Source organism: Acomys russatus, chromosome 29 (assembly GCF_903995435.1).
Source record: "Acomys russatus chromosome 29, mAcoRus1.1, whole genome shotgun sequence".
NCBI lineage: Eukaryota > Metazoa > Chordata > Mammalia > Rodentia > Muridae > Acomys > Acomys russatus.
The window spans coordinates 43679314-43704040 of NC_067165.1; the positions used below are offsets into that span (position 1 = coordinate 43679314).

The window sequence follows — 24727 nt, forward strand, 5'->3', positions numbered from 1 at the left end:
GACCCAGGCTATGCTGGCTTCACTGGGAAGAGGCAGGGCAGAGGAGGAGACGGGCTTGGGGCTCGGGGCTGGAGGTCAGAGACTTCTCTCCTCGTGGGTGGAATAAGAGCGGGCCATCTTGCCTATGTTTTGGTGGATGGGTGGAGAAAAGGAGCTTCAAAGCCTGAGGTCCGTTCTGCCAGGGCTCCAGCTCTGTCCACTGCCCTTTTACTCAACTCTGGAGTGTACTTTGGCTCCGCCCCTATCAGCTCTGGAGTGTACTTTGGCTCCGCCCCTAAAAGCTCTGGATGTACTTTGGCTCTGCCCCCCATCAGCTCTGGAGTGTACTTTGGCTTTGCCTCTATCAGCTCTGGAGTGTACTTTGGCTCCGCCCCTAACAGCCCTGGATGTACTTTGGCTCCGCCCCTAACAGCTCTGGATGTACTTTGGCTCCGCTCCCATAGGTGGTCTGCCCAGGCTGCTGCCTCCAAGTGCCTCCCTCCTGCTCTCTGTTGTCTGCGCTCCCTCTGTGCCCATGCTCCAAGCTGTGCTGGCCACTTCTGGCCTCCCCTGAATGCTCAATTGCAGTGTCTTCCCAGTAGATGCTCAGGCCAGCTACCAGGTCACAGTCATGTTGTCTACCCATACTGTCACCCATACTGTCACCCATACTGCCATGACCCATGTAGCTGGCTTTGGTCCTGTCATTGTGGAAAGAAGTCGGACAGTTACCTTCGCTGTACCCCTGCTTACCAAGCCGTGGGGTGTTGTCTCAGGAAGAAGCCTTTGCCTGGGTGTGGTCTGGTTGTATCAAGAGTGAAGGGAATCTGTGGCTCTATTTTCGTTTTTGTTTTTTTTCTGAGACAGGTTTTCTCTGTGTAACAGCTCTGGCTATCCTGGACTCGCTCTGTAGACCAGGCTGGCCTCGAACTCACATTGATCCGCCTGCCTCTGCCTCCTGAGTGCTGGGATTAAAGGCGTGTGCCCAGCCCGCCCCCCCCCCCCCCCCGGCTGCGTCTGTGGTTCTGAATACACTCTGGTCTGAATTCTCACCACTTGGCCCCAAGACAGTAATCATTTCAGACGTGGAGGAATCTCCAGGTTCTTCTTGGTAATAAGTGGCCTGTGGGAGAGAGAGAGGACACCTCATGATTAACTGGCTCTGCCGTGCCACCCCAGTGCCACCCCAGTCTCTGAGCCTGGCTGTCCTCACGTCAGGGCCTCTGTGTGCACAGTCTCCCCAGTTCCTCACGTCATCGTGCAGATGACAGCCTGGAAGTTCAGGTTGTTACAATGACTTGAATATGTCCCCAGGCTAGCGAGGACCCACAGGCAGGACCACGCAAAAGCTCACCCTGTATGGTGGGTGAGCCTGTGTGGTGGAGTCAGTATGGTCCCCTCTCTGGGGCAGGCTGCAGCTGCTGTCTGTGGTGCTGAAGTGTATGGGCCCTCTAACTCTCATCTTTACTTTTTGGGGAGAGGGCTGGGGCTCTTGGATCTCTTGGACATGTTTTCAGAGAGCTGACTGGCCACTGTTGTTGGGGGCCTGGGGAAGCGGATGCCCCCATCTGCCTCTCACTTTCCCATACCGTAGCCTCGGAGCTGTGGCTTCAGGGCTGCATGTCATTGCAAGCTGCGGGACCTGGGAGCTGGCTTTGGGTCCAGACCAGGGTCAGTATGCTGGGAGAGCAGAGAGGCCTTGCTGTGTGCAGATGTGGCAACGGCACGGCTAGCGGATGGCAGGCTCAAGAGCCTCCTATAAGGCAGATTGAGCTGAGCGTCCAGGACAGCATGTGGGTGCGGTCCTCCCAGCTGGACTGCAAGGAAAAGCCGCTTCAGCAACACGTCCAGCCTCGCCTATGTGATGGGACGTGCCTAACTGTACATTCTCCGCTGAGGGGCCCCCCAAGATTCTCCAGGCAGACCCTGTCACCCCTTCCTCCCTTTGCCTCTCCTCATCTCCTTTCCCTCTTTCTTGCCTTTTTTCTTCTTCCGTCTCCCCAACTGTTGTTTTCATAGCTTGTTCCCCACATCTTCGGCTCTCTTCATCTCTTCTCGTGCCTGTCTTTGCTCATCTCGAAGATATCTCACAGCAATCATGAGGGTGACACGCCCCGAGCTGGTAATCGTGGTGATGGTGCCAGCCTGTCCGTGCAGACCCGCGTAGGGGAGGGCACGACTCTGGCCGCTCACCTCCATGCCACTGGGACAGCATCTCTCTGGCGGCTTTGCTTTGACTCTAACACCCTCATCTCCATATAAATGGTCCATTTGCCCGTACAGACAGGAAACTGAAATCGAGTCGATCTTAAGAGCTGCCTAACTTACCTTTTCTGTCGTGGAGGTGGAGTGGCCGTGCTGGAGACAGGCTTGTACCGTGGCTGTCTCTGGAGGCCTGGCCCTCGGTTCATTCCTTAATCACAGGTTCCATCCACAGGCTGAAGGGTGCAGGGTGGGTACTGGTGGATGGGTCGGCTCTTCTTGTTTTGACTTTGGCCATCATGGTGTCTACCGGGAGGCCCTGGGGTGCGGTGCCCGTCACGCCCCCCCAAAACCCACTCTGACCCGCGCAGATGCTGAGCTTGCCCCGAGGCCACGCGTCACCTGCCTGCAGAAGTCTGGTTCCACCTCAGGTCACCTCACCATTCTGTCTGTCACCTCTGCTTGCGCTCTCACACCAGTGCACTATGGGGGAAGAAAAATGACACCTGGCCAACTTAGCCAGGGCCTTTGCTGCCCCAGGTCTCTGGCATTCTGGGTGTGCCTAGCACCCTCACATTCCCCTTTCTCTTCCAGGGGAGCAATGACGACCTGTCGGAAAATGAGGATCTGGAAGAGAAGTCAGAGAGCGAAGGGAGTGACTACTCTCCCACCAAGAAGAAGAAAAAGAAGATGAAGGAGAAGAAAGCCAAGCGGAAAAGGAGAGACGAGGACGAGGACGAGAACGATGATGGGTGCCTGAAGGTAACTGCCAGGGCCGGAGGATGGAGGTGTCCTCGGAGCCCGAGTCAGGGAGGCCATGCAGCGCTCTGCGCGTACCTGCCTGTGGATGTCGGACCACGGGGGTCGCGAGGGGCCTGCAGCCAGATGTCTCAGCCACACGGGGAGAACTCAGGAGTTTGTGGCAGCGGCAGTGCAGAGTCTTGCTGACTGACCAGGGCTACTGCTCTTGGCAACAGCTTTGCCCACGCGAGCGAGTATGCAGCTGTGTCTGGAGAGGACGCTAGATACCGTGAACTCAAGCTTGGTCTCAGGAACCTCTTGCTAGGAGCAGTTTGGGGGCAATTAAAACAACAAATGGGATCTTTGGCACTAGCACCTCCTGGACAGTCCTGAGTGGCCGGCCCCGCCTGGGTATTTGGCGCACTCTGCAGTTCTGCCCACGTGGACGTCCCTGCAGTCTCTCAGTGGACTTCGGAGCTGCGTGGTGGCTGTGGCCGTAAAGATGGGCCTGGCTGCCCTTTGGGCACGAACACCTTTAGTCAAGAACGTGGAAAGCAGCCCAAGACGTTACAGTTGAGCTGAGACCACCCCCTGCATTGTGAGGTGTGAGTGGGCAGCCTTGTCTCCCCAGGAATAGTGTGTGAGCACAGTCACTGTTGGGCAGCCGACTGCTATGCATGATTGAGTACTGGAGAGCTGCGAGAGCAGTGCTTATTTGGGGTGTCCTGACACCCCGTGTGGTCCCATTAGTCACTGGTGGGTGTGCTGTGAATCAGCTGTGACTGGTAATAGCCCTGGGGGACCAGTTTTGAGAAATTGCTTCCAGGAGCTGTTTAGGATTCGCTATCAACATCCATCATCGCTTGCGTCTGTGTTTCCTAGAGGTGTCTCCAGGAATATGGCCGGGTGTGTCTGAGAGGGCAGGTTGGCTATGGGAAGGTGGTCCCTCATGGAACCAGGTTCCTAAACCCTCTTGCTTTGCCGGCTATTTCTGGGACATAGGTGCTGGGGACCCAGGGAGTGTTTGCAGTGGGTGGCCTTCCACTGCAGGAGCAGAAGGTCAGCTCCTAAGGGTCCTTGAGGGGTTGGGGCAGAGATGGGGCCCTGTGTGGCATTCAGTGGCGTCACCCAAGACTGTAAGCATTTCTTTCTCCTCTCCTGTAGATGGGGGTCTGTGTCCCCCGGCTGGTCAGACACTGTGGCCTAGAAAAGTGTGTGCATATTGCTTAACGGGTGAAGGCTGGGCTGGCTGGGGCAGTTCAAGATTACCTGGGAGGGCAGGATACAGGGCGAGGAGGAAGGTTGCAAGGAAGGTCTGGGTTGCATGAAAGCAGTCACTGACAGATCCCTTTCTCAGGCACAATTAACCTATGCTAATTCTCTGTGAGGCAGATTGAGGAGATGGAGGCAGAAAGGCGAACTAATTTGTCTACCTCTCACTGATGGTGTCCGACAGAGCCACGGTTAGAGCCGACACATCAGGAGGCTGGAGAGATGGCTCAGTGCTTAAGAGCACTGGCTGCTCTTCCAGAGGACCTGGGTTCAAAACCCAGTACCCAAAGGTGGCTCAGAATTGTAATTTTAGTGTCAGGGGGATCTGATGCCTTTTTCTGGGCTCCACCGGCACCAGGTACACATATGATACATAGACACACACAGGCAAAACCTTCATACACATAAAAAGAAATAAATTAAAAATAACTGGGCATAGTAGCAAATACCTTTAGTCCCAGCATTTGGGAAGTAGAGGCAGGAGGATCTCTGTTGTAAGGGGACCGAGGCCATATTGCTAGGCTCTTCTCTGACTAGCTCATTTAACTTAAAATAACTCATTTATACTGATCTCTGTTCTGCCACACATGGCGAGTTACCTCAGCTCAGGCACCATGTGTCCGTCTACCTCACATCTGGCTGGCAGAATCTCACATACCTGGCTCTATGCCATATATATATATTTTTTAATTGACAGGTGTTGCATTCATACAACACACAAGAGATTCGATATATCTGTGTTCAAGGCCAGTCTGGTCTACATTTCGAGTTCTGGGACAGCCAGGGCTATGTAGAGAGACCCTATCTCAGGAAATAAAAACAAGACTTCCTCCATAGCCAGCACTTCATGGGACCCCGCCCACCAGGGCCCATGCAGCCAGCCACCTGATCCTTTAGCTTTCAGACCCCTGCGATGGCCGCCGTGTTGAGCGCTCATGGGGGCCCTACGGGATGTCACACACGTTGCGGGGCCACCGCTATAGCCCTGTCACCCCGTTGCAGTCTCCAGGGCTTCCCTCTTACCAGAGCAGCCTGCTCTTTGCCTCTGGCCTGTTTGGCCCAGTTGTTTGCTTTTTCACTTTTTGGAGAAGCACGGGTCTTCCCGTCTTGACATTAAAGCTCATAGCATCCTCCCGTGTGCTGGCGGCATCTGAGACATGCTGCTGGTGGGATGGGGGGGCGTGGCTTATGGCGTGCCGGTGCCAGGTGAGAGCGGCTTCTTACCTTTCAGACTGCCTCCCTTCCTCCTTTCCCAGAGCAAGGAGGCAGGTCAGAAGGCCCCCCCCCTGCAACCCTCCCCCCCACCTCTGATCCAGCGCTGGCCGTATCTCTGCAGGAGCCCAAGTCCTCGGCACAGCTCATGGCTGAGTGGAGCCTGGATGACGTGGACTACCTGTTTTCGGAGGAAGACTACCACACACTGACCAACTACAAGGCCTTCAGCCAGTTCCTCCGGTGGGCCAGCGGCCGGCTGCTGTGTCTGGGTGACCCTGGGGCTTGTGCTTACCTGAGGGCCGCCGAGTGAGGGGAGGTGGACAGAGAGGCAGCTGGCACTCCTGAGTACATGAGTATTATCAGAGCAACCACTGCCCTGGGGCCAGGATTTAGCATAGCAGTTGGTTGGGTCCTCACAGGCCCTGTCCTGGGTCCGTCTGTGGGGGATGGCCCGCCATAGGCCCGTCTCTGGGCTGCAGCCTAGATGGAGACACAGCAGGAGCCGTGTTGGAGGGTGCTCTGGTCTCATTTTTGTTTTTTTTCCTTGCCCCACTTTGTGCCCAGTTTCTCTAGCCAGGACTGTAGGGCTAGCCACGCCTCACAGGTATGAGAGAGAGAGAGAGGCTGGTCCTCCCTCACCTTCCCGTCTCTCCTCCGCAGGCCGCTTATTGCCAAGAAGAACCCGAAGATTCCCATGTCCAAAATGATGACTGTCTTGGGGGCCAAGTGGCGAGAATTCAGTGCCAACAACCCATTCAAGGGTAGCTCAGCAGCAGCAGCTGCGGCGGCTGTGGCTGCCGCCGTGGAGACTGTGACCATCTCTCCTCCATTGGCCATCAGTCCCCAGCAGGTGCCCCAGCCTCTGCCCATCCGCAAGGCCAAGACCAAAGAGGGCAAAGGTAAGGCTGTGGGTGAGGGGATGCCGAGCCCCGTGTGGCAGGGCTGCCTCTCCCGATCCTACAGGGCAGCTAGGGGCTCCCCTTATGGATGACCTCAGGCCGACTCACCCTGTCACAGCTTCTGCCCTGTTAGTTATTGGGGAGGGTGGGGAAGCAGAGGAGTTTTTGGGGGAAAATCTTTGGGAGTTAACATCTGGCCAACCGCCCCCACACTGTGGGCATGGAGGGCAGGAGGGGTGGTCCACAGCATGGAGTTACCCCAGCCCACTCCCCCACTGAGGGCATGGAGGTGGAAGCCCACAGAGTGGAGTTGTTCCAGCCCTGGACTGAAACAAGTTTGAGGCAGTCTTGGGTTAGCCTGACCATCTTTTCCTGTGAGTACGACTTGCTTCAGGGCCTTTCTGTGTCAAGTCCCTGCAGAAGGACCTCACAGGAGTGAGTGTGACAGGGCTGGAAGGCAGTACGGAGACCCATGTCTGGTCTGACTCAGTGCAGAGAGGCCTGGGTTGGGAGGGCAAGCAGGGCCTTCTGCTTGGGAGGAGCAGTCTGCAGCCTGTGCGGGAGTCCTGGCTTCTGAGAGGCTCGGGGTGTTGATCTTCTTAGTGTTCTGATGTGGGACTTGATGGGCTGAGAGGAGTCTGGGGACCGTGTGTCAGACCCACAGAGTTTTGGTGTGTAGGACAGCGCTAAGCATTGTGCCTGGCACCCCCATGTCATGTCTGTGAGAGTGCCTGGTGGGTGAGTGCCATGGGCCAGGTGCTTCTGGTGCCCCATCTCTGTGCCCCACCCACCCAGGGCAGCTATGGCCGGTACCTCGACCCTGCGGGTTGGGAAGCTGGCAGGCTGGCTCTTGGCGCCAGGTTGACTCTCGAGGGGGCCAGGCATGGGTCACAGGTGGGTGCTGTTGCTTCAGGAGTAGCCCCTACTGGCATGGAAGCCAAGGAGGACTTGGCCAGATGCTGTAGAGGCTGTTCCCAAGTAGACAGACTTCTAAGTGTCCGTAGCAGGTGACCAGCATGGTGGCCATGGCATCCAGACTTGAGTCAGGCTTGTCTTTGACTCATTACTTCCTGTGTAACCTTAGCAAGAGCTCCGCCTCTTGGCCCCTCAGTCTCTCATCTGGCACATGCAACCAGCTCCTTATTGGGGCCTCGGGGGCTCAGCGAGGTGGCGGGGAGAAACGGGCCACCAGGGGCAGTATTGGTCATGGCAGCCCTTGTCACGGTGTGCAGGGCCTGGAGTGAGGAAGAAGAACAAAGGTGCCAAAGACTCCAAGAAGAAGGGCAGGGGCAAGCGGATGGCGGGGCTCAAGCTCCGCTTTGGAGGGATCAACAAGAGGAAGAAGGGTTCCTCGGTGAGTGTGTGTGTGTGTGTGCGTGCACGCGCGTGTGTGTGAGGGTGGAAAGAAGGGTTCCTCGGTGTGTGTGTGTGCGTGTGTGCGCGCACGCGCGTGTGTGAGGGTGGAAAGAAGGGTTCCTCGGTGTGTGTGTGTGCGCATGTGTGTGCGTATGTGTGTATGTGCGTGTGTGTGTGTGTGTGCATGCGTGCCTGTGTGTATGTGTGTGTGAGGGTGGAAAGAAGGGTTCCTTGGTGTGTGTGTGTGTGCGTGCGCGCGCATGTGTGTGCGTATGTGTGTACGTGCATGCGTGTGTGTGAGGGTGGAGAGAAGGATTCCTCAGTGAGTGTGTGTGCGTGTGTGTCTGTGCATGTGTGTGCATGCATATGTGTGTGTGTGTGTGTGTGTGAGAGAGAGAGAGAGTGGAGAGAAGGGTTCCTTGGTGAGTGTGTGTGCATGTGTTTGTGTGCGTGTGTGTGCATATGTGTGTGTGTATGTGAGGATGGAGAGAAGGGTTCCTCGGTGATTTGTGTATGCACGTATGTGTCTGTGTGCATGTGTGTGCATATGTGTGTATGTGAGGGTGGAGAGAAGGGTTCCTTGGTGTGTGTGCATGTGTGTCTGTGTGCATGTGTGTGCATATGTGCGTGTGTGTGCATGCATGTGTGTGTGTGAGAGTGGAGAGAAGGGCTCCTCGGTGAGTGTGTGTGGATGTGTGTGTGTGTGCATGTGTGAAGGTGGAGAGAAGGGTTCCTCAGTGAGTGTGTGTGCATGTGTCTGTGCGTGTGTGTACATATGTGTGTGCATATGTGTGTGTGTGAGGGTAGAGAGACGGGTTTCTCGATGAGTGTGTGTGTGTGTGCATGTGTGTGCATGTGTGTGCATATGTGTGGGAGCAAAGAAGGGTTCCTCCATGTGTGTGTGTACATATGTGTGTGTTTGTGTGTGTGTTAGTGGGAGAGAAGGGTTCCTCAGTGAGTGTGTGTGCATGTGTGTGTGTGTATGTGAGGAGGGAGAGAAGGGTTCCTCAGTGGGTGTGTGCATGTGTGTGTGTGTATGTGAGGAGGGAGAGAAGGGTTCCTCAGTGGGTGTGTGCATGTGTGTGTGTGTATGTGAGGAGGGAGAGAAGGGTTCCTCAGTGGGTATGTGCATGTGTGTGTGTGTATGTGAGGAGGGAGAGAAGGGTTCCTCAGTGGGTGTGTGCATGTGTGTGTGTGTATGTGAGGAGGGAGAGAAGGGTTCCTCAGTGGGTGTGTGCATGTGTGTGTGAATGTGCACGTGTGTACATGCATGAATGTGTGTATGGGGTGTGGGGGAGGAGAAGGGTTTCTCATGTGTGTCTGTGTGTGTGAGACAGAGAGGGGGACAGGGAGAAAGGGTTCCTTGGTGAGTGTGCTTGTGTGTGCAAGGGGCAAGGGAAGGGCTGTTTTGAGTAAGATACATTGGCCACGTTCACCCCCCACACCCCGAGCTTACTGAGGCAAGCCCTGCAGCCCCTCTCCCAGTCTGTGTACTTACAGGCTGGGCCTCAATTTCCCCATTTATAGGTGTAGACTGGACCCTTCCAAGGGCCGATCTGGCCTAGACTCCAGCCAGGTAGCTCCATCTAAGCCAACTGCAGATCTCGGCTGCAGGCGCTGCTGCGTACAGTGTGGCTCCATCATGCAGGGGGCTCAGCCGGCCCTTCGTGGGGTCTGGCACGCACGTGTGTCCGGAGAGTGGAGCCCTGGGGAATGGCCTGTTAGACCAGGCTGCAGCCATGATTCCTCCCCTAGCTCCATGTCCCGCCAGTCCTTCTCACCTCACCCCTGCTGGTCAGTTGTCACGTCTCCTCCCAGCTCTGAAGAGGGTAGAGAGGAGGGTTGAGGCTTTTCTCTGCCATCGGTGGGGGCTGCTCTGGAGGCAGCATGGCCCTGCCCTAGATGGAGCAGGTTAGTCGAGTTCCTAAGGAGCCATTAGTCCATCAAGTGTGTCCACTGGGAGAGATCTGTGGAGATTCCCAGGGGAGGGCCTTCCTTAGCATGGTCCCTGAAGGATGTGCAGGAGTTAGGCAGATGGCGGTCGGAGCCCGGGGCAGAGTCGGGTCTGGAGAGCAGGAGGTGTGAGGATGGTGGGGCACGCAGGCAGGCTGTGCACCAGCACTGAGTTCCTAGCTGGCGTGGGGGCCGCAGAGTGAAGCCGCAGGGAGTGAGTCTTCAGAGCTTCCTTGGTCCCTGCCCTACCCAAACCACGAGGGCTGGTCCTGACTCACAGCCCGGCCTCCTTCCCTGCAGAGCGAGGAGGATGACCGCGAGGACTCCGACTTGGACGATGCCAGCATCCACAGCTCTTCCGTGCGCTCCGAGTGCTCGGCGGCTCTGGGCAAGAAGAACAAGAGGAGGCGCAAGAAGAAGAGGGGTGGGGCTCTTGGAGGGGGCGGGGCCTTTGTCACGATGGGGGCGAGAAGGGGGCGGGGCCTTTTCACGATGGGGGTGAGGAGGTGGGGGTGGGGGATGGAGGGTGGGGGATGGAGAGTGGGGGAAAGGCACCCTCCGTCCCAGCCTCTCAACCTTGAGCTCTCAACCACCCTCCTCCATCCTCCTTTAGTTACCCCCTCAGCTCCCGACCCACCATGTATCCCCACCCCCCCTTCCCCTCTCCCTCTCTCTTTGGTTTTTGAGACAGGGTTTCCCTACATTGTTGTAGCCGGTCTAGAGCTTGCTATGTAGACCAGGCTGGTCTTGACCTCATAGAGATGCCCCTGCCTCTGCCTCCTAAATTCTGGGATTAAAGGCGTGCGCTCCCTGTGTGTACTTCCTCCTTGTACTCCTCCCTTCCACCCATCTCTTGTCCACTTTCACACTCCACAGTCAATATTTGTTTACTTCCTGGCCTATCTTCCCATCTGCTTGAAATAATTTGAACACCTATCATGTGCCAATCTGGCCTGGGGTAGTGGAAATAGTCGCGTATGGCATGGCCTCCATCATCGCCCCTCCCCCTGCCCCCTTCCAGTTGATGATGGCGACGGCTACGAGACAGACCACCAGGACTACTGTGAGGTGTGCCAGCAGGGCGGGGAGATCATTCTGTGTGACACCTGCCCGAGGGCCTACCACCTGGTCTGCCTGGACCCAGAGCTGGAGAAGGCTCCAGAGGGCAAGTGGAGCTGCCCACACTGCGTAAGCTGTGGCTGAGGTCCGGACTTGGGGTTGGTGGGTCATCGCCTGGGGACCCGGGCCCGAGCTGCATCCAGCTGGACTCCTCCCTACAGGAGAAGGAGGGGATCCAGTGGGAGCCGAAGGACGATGACGAGGAAGAGGAGGAGGGCGGCTGCGAGGAGGAGGAGGATGACCACATGGAGTTCTGCCGCGTGTGCAAGGACGGTGGCGAGCTCCTGTGTTGCGACGCCTGTCCTTCCTCCTACCACTTGCACTGCCTCAACCCACCGCTGCCGGAGATCCCGAACGGTGAATGGCTCTGCCCGCGCTGTACAGTGAGTGTTACACCTCCAGCCCTGCCCTGCCTCGTCCCGCCCACCGACGCCCCGCCCACCCGGCCCCAAGCCCGCTCTTGCTGGCCCAGGCCACGCCCCAACAAACACATCCACAGAGACCACGCCCACCGCTTCACCCTGCCTGCCCTCTCCTGAATCCCCTTTAGGACTGTTTATTGAGAATTTATTCTGAGCTAAGAACCTCATGTACATCTCAGTCCTACTTGGAACTGAACTCAGGAGGCCTCACGTTGAACTATAACTCCATCCCTTAGTCGACATTCAAAAGTTATTTTGGGCCTGCTTGGGGTGGGAACCCAGGGCCTATACCGTGCTCTTACCAGTGGGCTACCCCGAAATTCATCTCCAGCCGGGAGTATGAGGCTCAGGAAGGCACAGTGGCTTGCCTGAGACGGTACTACAGCAGAAACTTCCCACTGGGATTCAAGTCCCTGAGTGACCCTGGACCTGGTGTCCCTAGGCTGGGTTAGTGACAGAGTGTGGCCCCCACAGCCCGGAGCCTCAGTTTATGGAGGGCGAGAAGGGTACTCTCCCCACGTCACCGTAGGCGTCTGAATCTGAAGGTCCTATGTGTTCAGGGTTGTACTGCAGAGTCGCTCGTCTTGCATCTGGGCCCCTGCTGTGTGTTTGTATCACGTGTGTGCCAATGTGTATGTGTCCTCGTCTGTGTAGGGGACGGAGCAGTGCCTTGGTGGGGTGGTGCCTACTTTTCCCTGGTTCCTCCCTGCAGAAGGTGAGGCCAGGTGGGCCCATGGCCTGGGAAGGGAGGCTCTCGACACCCTTGGAGCCCAGGAGAATCACCTTGCCTTGCCAGCTCGCCTCTTCCTCCTTGTCCTTTGCCCTCAGAGGGCCAGCATATGATTGCTTCGGGGTTTGTGGTGCACATCGCATGTCCACACCTGTGCTTTGACACCAACAGTCCTTCGGGGCAGAGGAAGAGAGGCCAGTTTTACGGGCAAGGAAACAGGCCAAAGGGATGTAACCTAGGTGCACAGATGGGATAGCGTCAGAGCTGAGACCTGTCCTCTACAGAGCCGCCTCCTAAATCTGTCATCTCACCTCAGGCCAGCTAGGGCTCAGAACCGCCCTTGTGAGGGTCATGGCCACAACCGGCCGGCCATCTCCGGGCAGCCCAGAGCCCTGGCACGGAGGTGTGATTACTGCATTTCTCTGCTCTGCCAGCCAGCAGCTCCCCAGAGTCCCAAGGTCCTCAGGGCCTGAGTGTGTGGGGGCTGAGGGAGATGGACTTCCTGCCCCAGGCGGCTGGGATGCATGGCAGCCATGCTGGGTGTGAAGGAAGTGGCTAGGGCCGCGGCGTCCCTGAGGGTCAGGCAGGGCTCCAATCTTGTGCATGTTCATGGGTCAGAACATGATGTGATCCTTCTCAGGGCTCCAAGCAGGGCATGAGGCAAGGTGTGGCCGCACGGGTGGCGAGTCCATCCAGAGTCCTGGGCTTGTCCCCTTGCTCTGCTGTTCCCTGAGGAGTGGGGTTTATGTGTGTGGAGGCCTCAACCGCCCCGGGTTAACTCACCAGGTGCTGAGGAAAGGCACTGTCAAGTCGTCAAGTACAAGCGGCCCACTTGGACTCACAAGCTCCCTGTGGCACTGTTTTGGCTTGTGGACCAGCCTGTTGTTATGGAAACTTCAGCCTTGTGACTTAGCCCTGAAGTTGGTGACCATCCTCTGTTCACAGTGTCCCCCACTGAAGGGCAAAGTTCAGCGGATCCTACACTGGAGATGGACGGAACCCCCGGCTCCCTTTATGGTGGGGCTGCCGGGACCAGAGGTGGAGCCAGGCATGCCTCCGCCCAAGCCTCTGGAGGGCATCCCTGAGAGAGAGTTCTTTGTCAAGTGGGCTGGGCTCTCTTACTGGCACTGCTCCTGGGTGAAGGAGCTACAGGTGAGACACCTGGGCCTCGTGTGAGCCTGTGAGCCTTCTGGGTGGGTGCGAATGGGCTGGCATGTATGCTCTTCAGCGCCTCCCTCAGGCATGGGTGGGAGCTTGGAATGGCCGTTGATGGGAGTGTGGGGTGTGGGTGGGATGAGGTGGGGGGTGGGGTGGAGGTGTGGGTGGGGTGAGTGGTGGGTTGGGTGGGGTAGGATGGGGGGTGGGAGGGTGGGGTGGAGGTGTGGGTGGGGTGAGTGGTGGGTTGGGTGGGGTAGGATGGGGGGTGGGAGGGTGGGGTGGAGGGTGGGGTGGGGTGAGTGGTGGGTTGGGTGGGGTAGGATGGGGGTGGTGGTGGGTGGGGGTGGCAGTTGTGGGTGGGGTGAGTGTGTGGGTTGGGTGGGGTAGGATTGGGGGGTGGGAGGGGGGGGGGGTGGACGGTGTGGGTGGGGTGAGTGGTGGGTTGGGGTGGGTAGGATGGGGGGTGGGTGGGTGGGGTGGAGGTGTGGGTGGGGTGAGTGGTGGGTTGGGTGGGGTAGGATGGGGGATGGGGGGGTGGGGTGGAGGTGTGGGTGGGGTGAGTGGTGGGTTGGGTGGGGTAGGATGGGGGATGGGGGGTGGCCTGTCCCCACCTAGGATGGCACTGGAGGCTGAAGGGCTGGGTCGGGGAGCAGGGCGAGCAGCCCGTCTCCCTCTCATACCTTGGGTCTGTGAGCAGCTGGAGCTGTACCACACGGTGATGTACCGCAACTACCAAAGGAAGAATGACATGGACGAGCCGCCGCCCTTTGATTACGGCTCCGGCGACGAGGACGGTAAGAGCGAGAAGCGGAAGAACAAGGACCCTCTCTACGCCAAGATGGAGGAACGGTTCTATCGCTACGGCATCAAGCCCGAGTGGATGATGGTGCACCGCATCCTGAACCACAGGTGAGGGCGGCAGGCGGTGGCCAGGACAGCAGACACGATGAGGGCGAGGCCTTTCAGGGCGCAGTGGGACAGGGGATGCGGCTGTCCAGCCAGGAGCGTCCTTCGCCTGTACGGGGAACTGCCGTGCTCGCCATTCTCATCCGCGTAGGGCGGTCCCTGAGACGATGTGGTGAGCAGTCTGTGAAACTTGCACAAGGCAGGATCTTGGTGGGGTCCCCAGGCTCCCTCCAAGTTAGGGACTGAGGTCAGCAGAATGACTTGGAGCCAAACAGGTCCAAGAAAGCAGGATTAGTGAGTGTTACGCCCCAAGAGGCACCTTCAAGAATATACTCAGCGTTGGCTGGCCATGGCGGTGCACATTTTTAATCTCAGTTACTTGGGGTTCAGAATAGGCAGATCTCCATGAGTTCAAGACCACCCTGGTCTACATAGCAAGATCCAGGCGAGCCTGCACCACACAGAGAGATCGTATCTCAAAACATACACCCCCCACACCCCCACACACTCTCTCCCTCTCTCCTCCCCTGCCTCTCTTTTCTCTCTTCTCTCTCTTCTCTCCCTCTCTCTCCCTCTCTTCTCCTTCTCTCTCCCCCTCTCCTCCCTCTCTCCTCTCTCTCTCACTCTCTCTCCCCTTCTCTTTCTTCTATCTCTCTCCTCTTCCCCCCTCTTCCTCTCTCTCATCAAGGGGGCCAGAGAGATGGCTCAGTGATATAGAATTCTAGCTGCTCTTGCAAAAGACCTGCATTAGGTTCTCAGCACTATCTCAAGCAATTCCAGTTCTAAGTAACCAAGAGTCCCTCTTTTGGCACACGTGTGCTACACACCCACCCACCCATCCATCCATCATCCATCCATCCATCCATCCATCCATCCATCCATCTACCCATATGTCCATCATCCATCCATCCATCCATGCATCATCCATCCATCCATCCATCCATCATCCATCCATTTACCCATCTATCCATCTATCATCCATCCATCCATCATCCATCCATCCATCTACCCATCTATCCATCCATCCACCATCCATCCATTTACCCATCTATCCATCCATCATCCATCCATCCATCTATCCATCCATCCATCATCCATCCATCCATCCATCATCCATCCATCTACCATCTGTCCATCATCCATCCATCATCCATCCATCCATTCATCCATCATCCATCCATCCATCAATCCATCCATTTATACATTCACATGTACCCAAAATATTATTAAAATTTTATTTATTTATATGAAGCGTTATCTCAATGTACACTTGCATGCCAGAGGAGGGTGTAGATGGTTGTGAGCCACCATGTGGTTGCTGGGAATTGAACTCAGGACCTCTGGAAGAGCACACAGTGCTCTTAACCTCTGAGCCACCTCTCCAGCTCCATATTTTTTGTTTTTGACCAAGGTCTTGCTAAGTAGCCTTGACTGGGGCTAACTTATACAGACTAGGATGGCCTTAAACTCACAGAGATCCGCCTTTCTCTGCCTCTTGAATGCTGGTATTAAAGGCATGCTTCAACGTGCCCAGCTCAAAGAACAAACAAATCTTTAATAAATAAAATAACATTTTCAGCAAGGTTGAGACACACATCCGAGACTGAGGCATTGGGAACTGGACTTAGTGTGTCTTGGTAGTTTCCTGGTGTCCCCTGCCCCTCTGCCACCTCTTCACTCAAGTCTGGCATTCCTACGGAACTTATTGGTTAGGGAAGCCAGAGTGAGGAGGCCCAGCAGGAGGGCAAAGGCTGGAAGAAGAGCTTTTATGCAGTGTGTGGTGTGAGCCTCTGCTGATTTCAGGGACTGAAGGACAGGAGTGGCAGCCAGCGGGCCCTGGGGAAGGCCCTGAGAACCTGTCACGTGGCAGCAGCTTGGAACTTTGAACTTCCGCCCTGTTCACAGCTCTGTCTTTTTTTTTTTTTTTTTTTTTAAGTTTTTTTCAGACAGGGTTTCTCTGTGTGTACCCCTGGCTGTTCTGGAATCACTCTGTAGACCAGGCTGGCCTCGAACTCACAGAGATCCACCTGTCTCTGCCTTCCACAACCCTAACCCTGAGTGCTGGGATTAAAGGCGTGTGCCACCACCACCCGGCCAGCTCTGTCTCTTTTACGGCTTGGGATGGGTGGCCTTCCCACTGTGTCTCTGACTGCAGGCCCTGCCCGACAGTTGCTCTGAGGGTAGAGGTTAGGCACCTTTGTGGCCATGGGCATCTGAAATGGGTCTTCATGTAACAGGGGTTTGCTGAAGCCTTGCTGAAGTGGGTTTTTTTTGGGGGGAGGAACAGGAAGAATGTGTCCCTACAGTCCCTTATTAACTGTGACACACCAGGTACACCCTGAGCTGCTCCTTGGATTGACTGTCTTACCTCCCGCCCCCACTTTTTTTTTTTATTAAGATGCATGCTAGAGCAAAAAGGTAATGTCCTCTATATCCCAAAGCTCTGTACCCATGAAGCTCCCAGAGTGTGCACAACTACCAATTACTTGTTGAAAACAAGCCACTGGTTTCCATGGTGACTGGGAATTGGCCTTGCTGTTCATGGCCCCCAGGCCACCTGCAGCCACAGCGCCTCAATCCTTTGCCTTCACACTTGCCAGTGAGGGAGGGGTGCCACGGCCTCACTGCTTTGCTGGGGCCTCCTGGCCTGGTTGCTGAGTCCACTCAGGTTGAGCATGCGACCTTGAGGATTCTTTCAGTGGCCACTGTGGGGCTTGTGTCCCTGGGGATCTTTAGAAGAGGGTGGCCCACATACAGAGATCACATCTTTGTTGGCTTTGTAGGGAAGGGCTCTCACCCAGGACTGATACTGCAAAATGCTTTGGATTTTTTTTTTTAATGTTAGGAAGTGAAGTCTCTGAACAGGGGAGAGGTTCACGGCGCCATTTCCCATATTTGGACTACGTAGCCAGGTGCCTCACCCCTGCAGCAGTGGCTGGGAAGGCCACCGGTTACTGCTTCCCAGTTCTCTGTTGGCGTAGCCTCTCACTGTCCCTGTCTCCAAGTCTCTTCCACTTTCTCCACATCTGCGTCTCTTTTTTGCAAACTGTGTGGCACTGGGCAAGCTGCTAAACGTCTCTGGAGCTCTTGCTGTGGTACCCTCCTCCTGGTTGGGCCTAGAATACTAGGAACCTGTGGGTATGAGAGGGCCTTGCCTGGGACCTATGCATGCGTCTCCCCCATATTCTGCCTCCTTCCATCCCCCAGCTTTGACAAGAAGGGGGATGTGCATTACTTGATCAAGTGGAAGGACCTCCCTTATGACCAGTGCACCTGGGAGATTGACGACATTGACATCCCTTACTACGACAACCTGAAACAGGCCTACTGGGGCCACAGGTGTGCTGAGTGCTGGCAGCCTGGAGTGGGGGTGGAGTGGTGGGGTGGGGGGAGGGGACCACAGGTGTGCTGAGTGCTGGGGAGGGTGGGGGGCCACAGGTGTGCTGAGTGCTGGGGAGGGTGGGGGGCCACAGGTGTGCTGAGTGCTGGCAGCCCGGAGTGGGGGTGGGGTGGGGGGGTGGGGGGAGGGGACCACAGGTGTGCTGAGTGCTGGGGAGGGTGGGGGCCACAGGTGTGCTGAGTGCTGGCAGCTGGGGGGTGGGGGTGGGGGCCACAGGTGTGCTGAGTGCTGGCAGCCTGGAGTGGGGGTGGGGTGGTGGGGTGGGGGGAGGGGACCACAGGTGTGCTGAGTGCTGGGGGGTGGGGGCCACAGGTGTGCTGAGTGCTGGGGAGGGTGGGGGGCCACAGGTGTGCTGAGTGCTGGCAGTCGGGGATGGAGGGTGGGGGTCCCGGGGCTCCCTCCCAGCTGGAGTTCCGTTCATCTGTACCTGATACCTCTACCCAGGGAACTGATGCTGGGAGAAGATGCCAGGCTGCCCAAGAGGCTGGTCAAGAAGGGCAAGAAGCTGAAGGACGACAAACAAGAGAAGCCACCGGATGCGCCCATCGTGGATGTGAGTGGGGAGAGGGCAGGAGGAGTCACCGCCCTGTGCTTGGCAGTAGAGGAAAGTCTTTTCTCAAGGACCAACCCCCAGGCCCTCATGCCTGGCCGCTGTCAGTGGCACTGAGGGGGCATGGGCCAGTGGGAAGAGCCTGCTGGTGTGAAAGTCAGAGGTTCGCCTGGCTCTGCCTCTGGATTTCTGGGATTAAAGACATGGACCACCATGATAAACCTCTTTGGGCATGTTGTAAGGAGCTCACCTTGGTCTGGGGATGTAGCTCAGTTTGTAGGTTGCTTGGCTCCCACGTACAGGGCCCTTGGCTTCAGCCGTTAGTGTGACATAACCCGAGCATGCTGGTCCATGTGGTTGACCCCAGCACTCAGGAGGCGCAGGCAGGAAAATCAGAAGTTCAGGGCTATCCTTGGCTACATGGATGAGTTTGAGGCTAGCCTGTGGTAGGGACACAGTCCATTGGGAGGAATTTATCGGGAAAGCAGCCTGAAGATATAGGACAAAAAGGGGGCACAGAGTGACATACTGGGTGAGTGAGGCAAGCTTTGGCAGATGTTAAGGTGTAGAGCCAGGAAGGGTTTCTCGGAAGGAGAGGCAGTCTAGGTGAGACCTTAAACAGAGTGAGGAGCAGGAAGAACATTCTGAGACAGACAGAGTTGTGCTTGCAAAGGCCTGCAGGGTTGACTCTGGTGGTCCACAATTCAAGCTGTGGTCTGATTATTGAACCCTCCCCTCCTCAGCCCACAGTCAAGTTCGACAAGCAGCCGTGGTACATCGACGCCACAGGAGGCACGCTGCACCCCTACCAGCTGGAGGGCCTCAACTGGTTACGCTTCTCCTGGGCCCAGGGCACCGACACCATCCTGGCTGATGAGATGGGTTTGGGCAAGACAGTGCAGACCATTGTGTTCCTCTATTCCCTGTACAAGGAGGTGGGCAGACAGGAGGGCAAGTGGGTCTGGGTTGGTGGGTGCTGCGCAGGCGGGGGCAGCTTCCACACCTTGGGCTCTCTCTGCAGGGCCACTCCAAGGGGCCTTACCTGGTCAGCGCGCCCCTGTCCACCATCATCAATTGGGAACGGGAGTTTGAGATGTGGGCGCCCGACTTTTACGTGGTCACCTACACGGGGGACAAGGAGAGCCGCTCTGTGATCCGCGAGAACGAGTTTTCCTTTGAGGACAATGCCATCCGGGGTGGGAAGAAAGTGTTCCGCATGAAGGTCAGTGCTGGCCTTACTCCAGCCCTGGGAAGCCCTGGCACCACAGAGTCTGGCTCGGTGTCCAGGTGCCTGTGCCCGGACCGAGCGGGCCGATATCAGAAGTCTGTAGTGGCACGTCACCAACTGAGGTTGAGGTCCACCGAGCTGCCTTTGGTTGACAGGCTTATGGCTACATTTCTCTGCCCTGCCTCTCTCGTTCCCCTGGCATGCTCCTCCTTGGGTATGCCTCCTCTCATAAAGACACTGCTCAGCCTGGCGGTGGTGGCGCATGCCTTTAATCTAAGCCCTTGGGAGGCAGAGGCAGGAGGATTGCTGTGAATTTGAGGCCAGCCTGGTCTACAAAGTGATAGTCCGGGACAGCCAAGGCTACACAGAGAAACCCTGTCTTGAAAAACCAAAACCAAACCAAACTAAAACAAAACAAAAACCTCTCGGAGAGACAATATTTATCTGAGGAGGGCCAAGAGTTAATAAAGAGTGGACATGGTGTCTTGGTGTCCTCGCTGTAAAAGAGCTCGCCATGCAAGCCTGAGCCTATGAGTCTCATCCTTGACCTCGTGTGAAAAAGCCAGAAATGGGCTGTGTATCTGTGGTCCCAGCGCTCCTAGGACAAAATGGGAGGCAAAGACAGAATCACTGCTGAGGGACTTGCAGGGCCCCTTCACGGCTCAGGGATATCTGCAGAGTAGGGAGCAGAAAGACTCCAAGCGCCAGAGGTAGTATCTAAGCAAACAGCATTTTCTAGATACGAAAGGGCAGAGACATAAATGACCTCACAGAGGCCGACAGCACGGCACACAAAGCCCTAGCCCGCAGGAGAAGGGGGCCACAATGTCTGGCCCCTAACCAGGGAGCCATTTGCAGCTCACAGCTGTTGCATGAGGAGAGCCAGTTTTCTTCAGTGGAGTGATACTGGATGGACGAGCCACACCGTAGGTCAGGCCTCAGGAGTAGGACTAGGTGGCCAAAGGACCGGACGCCACGTCTGTCTGTTTGCTTTTATTTATCTGAGAAGGAAAAGAACATGAAATTGGGCGGGGTAGGGTGGTGGGGGAGGATCTGGGAGGAGTGGGAGGGTGGGAAAGAATGTGATTAAAACATATCGTGTATATTATTCTAATTATTCAAACAGTAAGTAAAAAGATCATTAACAAATGTAGCAGCAGACTGCCAAGCCTGGTGTACACAGCACAGCAGGAATAAAAGATGTTGGTTTCAATAAGCAAGGAACTGACTCTTGACGTTACCCTCTGATCCACGCGCACACCACAGCATACCAACACCAACACCCACACTCACACTGGTTGACACAGGGCTTCATCAATTGCATACACCAGGCTAACTGGCCTGCCTGTGGCCTCTGCCTCCCACCTCACTGGGATTACAGGTCTGTGCTACTGGCTCTGGTTTATGTAAACACTGGGGACTCATACTTACCCACCGAGTCCGGGTTGCAGTTATACCCTTAAATGTTCTCCGCCCAAGACTAGTTGAATGCATGGATGTGTAGCATGCCGTCACAGAGGGCTGTTTGTCATCCGCAACGCCACCTTTATCTAGGGACCTGGGCATTGTCCCCGAAACACCTGGTACCAGTGTTGTCTCCCCCCGTCCCCCCTCACCCAGGGTGCCTCAGAATGCTTGTGTGGTTCCCACTCACACTTTCTCTGACCCCGCTTGCCCCTTCCACGCTCTTGCCTCTTCCCACAGAAGGAAGTGCAGATCAAATTCCACGTGCTGCTCACCTCCTACGAGCTCATCACCATTGACCAGGCCATCCTGGGCTCCATCGAGTGGGCCTGCCTTGTGGTGGATGAGGCCCACCGGCTCAAGAACAACCAGTCCAAGGTAGGGGGCACTGGCCGTGGGGCTTATGCCTCCCTGATGCGGCCGCTGCTCAGTCTCCTGACAACCCCTCCCTTCTTCCCAAAGTTCTTTAGGGTCCTGAATAGCTACAAGATCGACTACAAGCTGCTGCTGACAGGGACCCCCCTCCAGAACAACCTGGAAGAGCTGTTTCATCTCCTCAACTTCCTGACTCCAGAGAGGTTCAAGTGCGTCCCCCGGGCCTGGCAGGAGTGATGGGTGGCAGCCCTGTGAAGGCGTGCCAGCAGTTCTAGCTCTGAGAACCGCTTAGGGAACCTCAGTTTCCCCATTAGTGAAACGGGAACATGGCAGTATTCTTGTGTGGGAAGGTCTCAGCATTCGCCGTCCCTGGAGAAATTACAGCTGCCCCCAACAAACCATGGTTTCCCCAGCTTTGTCTCAGAAGGCCCGGGGGCTTCTCCTGGGTTCCCACCCCTGCATTCCCTGGCCTACCTCTGGTTCATTTCACACCACAGCGACTTAAGTGACCAACGTGAGCACAGTGATGGCAAGCAGAGGCCAGAGATGGGGTGAGGGAGGCAATGGGAGCAAACATGGCACCCTCCTTCCTAGGCCTGCTCAGAATGGAGGAGGGGGCTGAGGGAGGAGGGTGTTGATGCAAGGGCAGGTTGTGGCAGTCTGGACTAAGTAACCTGGAGTGCTTGCTCTTCAGCCTTGGCCTCCTTTTTTGTAATCCGGCTTGCCTCTGAGAACTACTGTGTAGAATAGCTATAAGGCTGGGGAGAGGACCCTGTGTGGCCGAGGCCTGTGACCATATGTGGGGTGATGCAGGCATAGGCAGCTGTGATGATATGTGGGGTGATGCAGGCTTAGGCAGCTGTGATGATATGTGGGGTGATGCAGGCTTAGGCAGCTGTGACGATATGTGGGGTGATGCAGGCTTAGGCAGCTGTGACGATATGTGGGGTGATGCAGGCTTAGGCAGCTGTGACGATATGTGGGGTGATGCAGGTTTAGGCAGCTGTGATGATATGTGGTGTGATGCAGGCTTAGGCAGTTGTGACGATATGTGGGGTGATGCAGGCTTAGGTAGCTGCTGTGATGATATGTGGGGTGATGCAGGCTTAGGCAGTTGTGATGATATGTGGGGTGATGCAGGCTTAGGTAGCTGCTGTGATGATATGTGGGGTGATGCAGGCTTAGGTAGCTGCTGTGATGATATGTGGGGTGATGCAGGCTTAGGCAGCTGTGACAATATGTGGGGTGATGCAGGCTTAGGTAGCTGTGATGATATGTGGGGTGACGCAGGCTTAGGCAGCTGTGACGATATGTGGGGTGACGCAGGCTTAGGTAGTTGTGATGATATGTGGGGTGACACAGGCTTAGGTAGTTGTGATGATATGTGAGGTGATGCAGGCTTAGGTAGCTGCTGTGATGATATGTGGGGTGATGCAGGCTTAGGCAGCTGTGACGATATGTGGGGTGATGCAGGCTTAGGTAGCTGCTGTGATGATATGTGGGGTGATGCAGGCTTAGGCAGCTGTGACGATATGTGGGGTGATGCAGGCTTAGGCAGCTGTGATGATATGTGGGGTGATGCAGGCTTAGGCAGCTGTGATGATATGTGGGGTGATGCAGGCTTAGGCAGTTTGCGATGATATGTAGGATGGTGCAGGCTTAGTTGGAGCCCGAATGGCTACTCAGCAGTGCCAAGGCTCTCTGGACCACCAGCCATTGGCCCGTGCTGGCCAGGGGCCCCACGCTCCCTCGTCCACTCTGATCCTGCTTTCCTCTGCAGAGGGCCATAGTCGGCTTCTGGCTCTTATCCCTGCTCTTTGTTGCAGCAATCTGGAAGGCTTCCTGGAGGAGTTTGCCGACATCTCCAAGGAAGATCAGATCAAAAAGCTGCATGACCTGCTGGGGCCGCACATGCTCCGGCGGCTCAAGGCTGACGTGTTCAAGAACATGCCGGCTAAGACGGAGCTCATTGTCCGTGTGGAGCTGAGCCAGATGCAGAAGTGAGTGGCAGAGGTTCAGCTCTGTCCTGCAGCGACTGGCCCATCTCACGGGCTTGTGCCCTCAGCCACCCCTTCCCGAAGCCTCCTCTGGCTTTCCTAGCCACTTCCTGGGGTTGACAGGAGGCCTTGCTCAGCACATCTCCTTCCCCCTTTGTGGACTGCAGGCTGCCCAAGTTCTAGCAATGTCTCCCATTGACTTTTTGGCTTTCTGTGCCACTCTGTACACGGTGCCCAGGGACACCACCGGCCTTTCTGAAGATAGAGCCCCTCCCCAGGAGTCTGGTGGGGTCTGGGGTCTCCAGCCAATTTCGCCCTGTTCCCTATTGCAGGAAGTACTACAAATTCATCCTCACGAGGAATTTCGAGGCACTCAACTCCAAGGGGGGCGGCAACCAGGTGTCTCTGCTCAACATCATGATGGACCTGAAGAAGTGCTGCAACCACCCGTACCTCTTCCCCGTGGCTGCCGTGGTGGGTTCCCTGGGGCCATCGTGGCAGGTCCCTGTGTTTGCTGTGTCCTGTTCCCTGTGGCCATCGTGGCAGGTCCCCATGGCTACTGTGTCAGGTTCCCTGTGGCCATCATGGCAGGTCCCTGTGGTCACTGTGTCAGGTTCCCTGTGGCCATCGTGGCAGGTCCTCATGGCTGCTGTGGTGGGTTCCCTGTGGCCATTATGGCAGGTCCCTGTGGTTGTTGTGTCCTATTCCCTGTGGCCTTTGTGGCAGGTCCCTGTGACCATCATGGCAGGTCCCCGTGGTCGCTGTGTCAGGTTGCCTGTGACCATCATGGCTGGTCTCTAATGAGTGCTGTGGTGAAGTTCCCTGTGGTCAGGGCAGATCCCAGTGGCTGCTGTGGTGGGTTCCCTGTGGTCAGGGCAGATCCCAGTGGCTGCTATGGTGGGTTCCCTGTGGTCAGGGTAGATCTCCATGGCTGCTGTAGCAGACTCTCTATGACCATTATATAGGTCCCTGTGGCTGCTATGGCTGAACTAATCGTGGTAGGTTCCTCATGGCAGTCATGATGTGTTCCCTATGGCCACTGCGTAGGTGCCTGGCTGCTGTGGTGGGTTCCCTGTGGTCAGGGCAGATCCCTGTGGCTGCTGTGGTGGGTTCCCTGTGGTCAGGGTAGATCCCCGTGGCTGCCATGGTGGGTTCCCTGTGGTCAGGGCAGATCCCTGTGACTGCTGTGGTGGGTTCCCTGTGGTCAGGGCAGATCCCTGTGACTGCTGTGGTGGGTTCCCTGTGGTCAGGGCAGATCCCTGGGGCTGTCGTGGTGGGTTCTCTGTGGTCAGGGTAGATCCCCGTGGCTGCTGTGGTCGGTTTCTTGTGGTCTCTATGGAAGGTGCCCACGGCTAGTGCCTTGCCTCCAGTCCTCCATTCCTTCCTGTGCATGAGTGTTAAATGTGGCATGTGTCTCCACTCTGTCCCCTTGGAAGCTGCATTTGTTTCCACCCCTCCCAGTAGCCCCAGAGTCCTCCCAGGCTCAGCACTGGGCCCCCAGGGAGCTGACCTGGCTTCACTTCATCCCCCAGGGAGCTTACCTTGGGGGAGTCTGAGCGGCAAAAATAATGCTCTGGAGACAGTGGACTTGGATTGTCCAGCTCAGGCTGTGACCCCGGGAGGAAGCTGATTCCTCATGGAGCCTCAGAGAGACCACCCCCCGCCCCCACTGCCCTTTGGGTTCAAACTCATCCTCTGAGGTCCCACCTTTCCTCTTCCTGCACAGCTGGGCATGCTCCCTGTGCTGGGGTGACCTAACTT

General features: G+C 56.5%; 1 protein-coding gene across 4 annotated transcripts in view; it reads left to right on the top strand.

The window, feature by feature from the left end:
- Nucleotides 1-24727, top strand: part of Chd5 (chromodomain helicase DNA binding protein 5) — a 54614-nt gene that overhangs the window by 13758 nt on the left and 16129 nt on the right. For 3 of the 4 annotated variants that reach the window (XM_051171577.1, XM_051171578.1, XM_051171575.1), the window contains exons 3-19: nt 2776-2943; nt 5531-5649; nt 6070-6308; nt 7541-7662; nt 9918-10041; nt 10639-10805; nt 10898-11119; nt 12834-13040; nt 13744-13955; nt 17160-17291; nt 17797-17905; nt 18646-18837; nt 18924-19124; nt 20835-20972; nt 21057-21178; nt 22796-22969; nt 23299-23440. In XM_051171577.1, coding sequence (XP_051027534.1) covers nt 2776-2943; nt 5531-5649; nt 6070-6308; nt 7541-7662; nt 9918-10041; nt 10639-10805; nt 10898-11119; nt 12834-13040; nt 13744-13955; nt 17160-17291; nt 17797-17905; nt 18646-18837; nt 18924-19124; nt 20835-20972; nt 21057-21178; nt 22796-22969; nt 23299-23440 — 2790 coding nt within the window. The remainder of the gene's footprint in view (nt 1-2775; nt 2944-5530; nt 5650-6069; nt 6309-7540; nt 7663-9917; nt 10042-10638; nt 10806-10897; nt 11120-12833; nt 13041-13743; nt 13956-17159; nt 17292-17796; nt 17906-18645; nt 18838-18923; nt 19125-20834; nt 20973-21056; nt 21179-22795; nt 22970-23298; nt 23441-24727) is intronic. The other variant, XM_051171576.1, reaches the window with a different exon arrangement.